The 4,192-nt window shown below is 47.9% G+C and overlaps 1 protein-coding gene across 1 annotated transcript; it reads left to right on the top strand.

Moving 5' to 3' along the window:
• Positions 1-677: 677 nt before the first annotated feature.
• On the top strand, positions 678-1,603 carry GIQ15_03416 (MYB DNA-binding domain-containing protein; the record flags this gene model as incomplete). The annotated part of the gene is made up of 2 exons (XM_033550833.1): positions 678-1,277; positions 1,460-1,603. The coding sequence occupies 2 exons, from the start codon at positions 678-680 to the stop codon at positions 1,601-1,603; spliced, it is 744 nt and encodes a 247-aa protein (XP_033407994.1).
• Positions 1,604-4,192: the final 2,589 nt, after the last annotated feature.

Below are 4,192 nucleotides of genomic sequence, written 5' to 3'. Positions count from 1 at the left end.
TTTATACACGCAGGGTTCATCGAGTAACGTATCAAGTACGTGCAAGAGAGGCTTTGGATCAGAACGCTGGAGAAGAAGAGCGGCGGATAAGGGGAGAGACGGGCATCCCAGGAGCGGACCGATAGAAGACAGAAACTGGAGGGTTTAAGGTTGGAAATTCGGGACGTCCGGTATACATTTCCTTCCACCTATTACGTCCTTCTGGCGCAAAATTAAAGCAGCCTGCTAGAGCTTCAAAGCTCTAGCAGAGCTGGTTCGCAACCGTGACGCTGGCGGATCCATACCGTGACTATCAGATTGATTACTCCGCCCACGAACAGACGAAAGCTCAGGAGCAACAGAGTCAGTTGGTGTACGAGGCAGATCAACAACAGGCGACGGCGCTTCATCATGGGGGACGCCCTGGAGCAGCTTTCATTTCGAGTGGCCATAGTTCGCAATACCAACCGCAGCCGCAACAGCTTCACCGGAGCCCCCATCAGCAGCACCAACAGCACCAGCAACAGCACCAGCATCAGCAGCACCACCAGGCCTCGCAGCAGCAGTCTCAGCATTCGCAGTCTCAGCAGCAGCCGAACCAGCCGCCCCACGGTCCAGGTGCGGTTTTGATGCCCTCCCCCAGCCAACACGGAGTTGTACGTGAGTTGCAACAGCAGCCAGTTATGATTCCAACGCCGATGGTGCCACCGCAGTTGCCTCCTCACTTTAGTTCCGCTTCTCTTCCGCTGCCATACCCCGGCGACCGGCATGGAGTGAAAAGGCGGCGAGCGGATGATGGGCGAAGTGGAGGAAGTGATGATACAACATCTGGGATCGGTCTCTCTATGCTCCCCCAAACATCTCATGCTGACGAGCAACACTCCTCCGAGATGCTTTTGCCTGCTCCGGGCGATCATTCATCTCACCATCAACATTCTATACAACACGACTACCACCAAACATCTCCTATTCATCAACAACACCACCATCACAGACTACCTTCCCAGGCTACGCTGGCTGCAGTTCAGGGCGGCGATGAGCTGACATCCCCTGGTGGAGGCACGGGTTCGCAGAGTGTCGTCGGCCAACCGGGCATGCCTGACCCTGCTCCTCGTCCGAGGGGTCCAAAATTGAAATTCACACCGGAAGACGACAGCCTGCTCGTGGAGCTGAAGGAGAACAGAAACCTGACGTGGAAACAAATCGCTGAGTTCTTCCCTGGTCGGACCAGCGGGACCCTGCAAGTACGATATTGCACCAAACTGCGGGCCAAAGCAACAGTTTGGACGGATGAAGCAGTATGTCCTTTTTCCCTAGTTCTCGCATTCCCGATCCCCGTTATCCCCCTGTCCCCCTTTAACCTTTTCCCCTTTTCGAAACTTTAACCCGTTCGCGCCGTCCCAGCACACGCATAATACTCCTGCTGGTGCCCGTTACGTTGAGTGGTTGATGGTTAACTTACGTGTTTTTGTCTTCTCAGGTGCAACGCCTGCGTAACGCAATTCAAGACTACGAAAACGATCGCTGGCGTATCGTTGCGACAAAGGTCGGCAGTGGATTCTCGCCCGCGGCATGTCGAGAGAAAGCCGGGGAAATTCCTTCCTCGAACCCACCACCGATTTAAGCACAGCTACTCGTTCGGTTTCCACTAAAAATGTTTCTCGAACCCCGTTTCCATCTGTAAGGGCTGAGCAGCCTTCAGCCGCCCACCGATGTGCGACCAGCGTGGTACACTCAAATTTCTACGGGTACCTTTTTGTTCTAAACCACAAAGAACAGCTATACCTCTATTAATATCGATGTCTAATTCTATTTCTCTCATTTCCGACTTATTTCACTTTCACTTCGGGATTTGTTGGATATTTATCTTGGGTGGGCAGATTCAAGATCCGAGATTCGGCGGGTAAATCTTGAGCCTGCATTCTTCTGACATCTGGATGTTAAGAGAAAGCAGTAATTCTGGGCAGTCAAAAGTTCTTAAAACTTTAGAACAGACAAGCAGAAAAGTTTCAAAAGGCACAATTCAAAGCACAGAGGAGCCCAGGGGGGGTTTTTTTTAGGAAAAGAAGAAACAAATGTGTCACAAATCCGCTCAGACATGATTCCCGTCGAGTCATTGTTGTTGACGTGTAATCAACTGCACTGGCATTTTTTGTTCCCCCAGGGCCGGAGAGTGAAGCGGAATGCGGGACGGGGACACCTATCGCGCTTTATCCTATGGTTCCTGCAACCTTCCGCCATCTCGATGGTTCCCGGGATTTCATTTGTCTCGCTAAACATATAAAATGCCGTTGATTGGGCGCAGTTGATTTTGAATCTATTCTCATACCGCTCTTATGATACCCTTGTGTTCGTTCTTTTCCACTTTTCCACTTTGATACTCTCCCTACCAAGACCGAACAAATCCCCGGCATCTCTCCGTTCCTCGTGTGGAATTTCCGTTCTAACTCAAACTAAGGCACGGATGGGGAGATGCCATTTGCAGTTTTATTGATTATAACCCTTTTAATTACGATAAATACCCCCATTTATTCTTCATTTCCTTTGTTTAGATATATCCCGCGGTCGAGGCCTTGTCATTCGCTCCCATAGCCATTTGTTTACTTTTCAGATTGTCTTTTTTATATGTATTCCTCTCGTTACATCGTGTTCATTTTCATTTTTGTCACATTCCGCATAATTGTCGGCGTCAATGCTCCATTTACTCGACCCCTTTCCGTATATTAATGATTAGCTCACTTTCCTGGAATACAACAGGAAATTAACAGTTGGCATACAAGCATACGGAGCACACTCATTATTCATCCACGGCGGTTTTCTCTTCACTTCCTACGTTCAATTTCTTATGTCACGTTGTATTTTTTGTTTTGAACTTTTTTGTCTTGCATCTCGATGTTGGTCGTCAGCTGGAAGAAACGGAGTACAAGTGGGAGCGAACAGGATGCTGTGTTGAGGATGTCGATTTTGGTTTTGTATCTATGCATATATACCCCTTTTTTGTACTCCAACTCCATTTGGCGGATCATGGGTTGCGTCCCCCTGTTTATTAGTCGGTGTGGCTTCATTTTGCTGGTACCTCCTCATCTTCCTTATCTTTTTCTCTTGAAAGGCGGTTCTATCGCTTCACTCGTTTCTGTTATATATCGATCAATTAGCCCTCTTATACGAAATATATCTTGATTACGGTGTCTCCGTTCCATTGGCATGAAGCTAATGCTAATTCCTAGATTCCCGTGCTCAAACAGTTTCACCGAACATGCACCTAGAGCAAACAAGCCATAGTCCTTGCTAAGACACTTCTTGAACGGGTTGCACATTGGAGACACTCAAAGACCAGGCTGTGTGATGCTCGCATGCGGAATATAGATGGGTGTGCCTGACCGGGTACGCGGGTTAAACTCAGGGGAGTTATTTTAAAGAGAAAAGAGGGAATAGCAGTCCGGTTTGTTACTAGTGAACAACGTATAGGCTGTTTGCATTTGCCCACTTACAGTCATAGAAAACTGCACCACACAGAAGGGTAAGCCCTATGGCCGACGAGTAGAGTTAAGCTAGAATAGTGTAAATATTTTATTTTACTTTTCAATACTTGAGTAGGTGAGGTGAGACAGTGCATGAGGTCGCACACTTGTACAGCGCGCAGATACAACTCGACTGAGCCTGCAGGAACACCATTATGGTTTGGGTATCGATGACTTAATTCTATGCAGGGTTCCGTTATATTGACGCAGAGGGGCGCGCACAAGAATAACGCATCACAGTATTAGAAAGTCGGTCAACCTGCACCAATTTCTAGGTTAGCTAGCACTCGGAGATATGGGGATGCCAAATTCGGCAAACAGATTAAAATGAAAATTACCCATGCATGAAGGTGTGCAAGTAGCGTAAAAGCAACAAATCATCTAAGGATTCGGAGAAAGCCACGATCTGCGGTAACTCCCCGGCAAGTACTCACCAAAACCTAATCGAGGTTGCTCTTGTTCCTTTCTTGCATCGAAACTGTGTAGCACAGACTAAATCAGTAGTTTATCTATACCCAGGTCTATAAGAAGCGAGATATAGCTGCAGAGACACCTCTTTGTGTTCAACTAGGAAAGCACTTTGCTGCCCATATAAGGATGGTTACACCTGTTTAGAACAGCATGGATGAGTCGGTGACCCGGCAAGTCCAATCCATAGTTGAAAACAGAAAATGCAGGAATTGTTCCGGGCA

The sequence above is a fragment of the Arthroderma uncinatum genome (assembly GCF_011692745.1).
Source record: "Arthroderma uncinatum strain CBS 119779 chromosome Unknown scaffold2, whole genome shotgun sequence".
NCBI classification, from domain to species: Eukaryota; Fungi; Ascomycota; class Eurotiomycetes; order Onygenales; family Arthrodermataceae; genus Arthroderma; species Arthroderma uncinatum.
The sequence above is the reverse complement of the archived record's forward strand: the minus strand, read 5'-3'. Positions and strand labels throughout refer to the sequence as shown.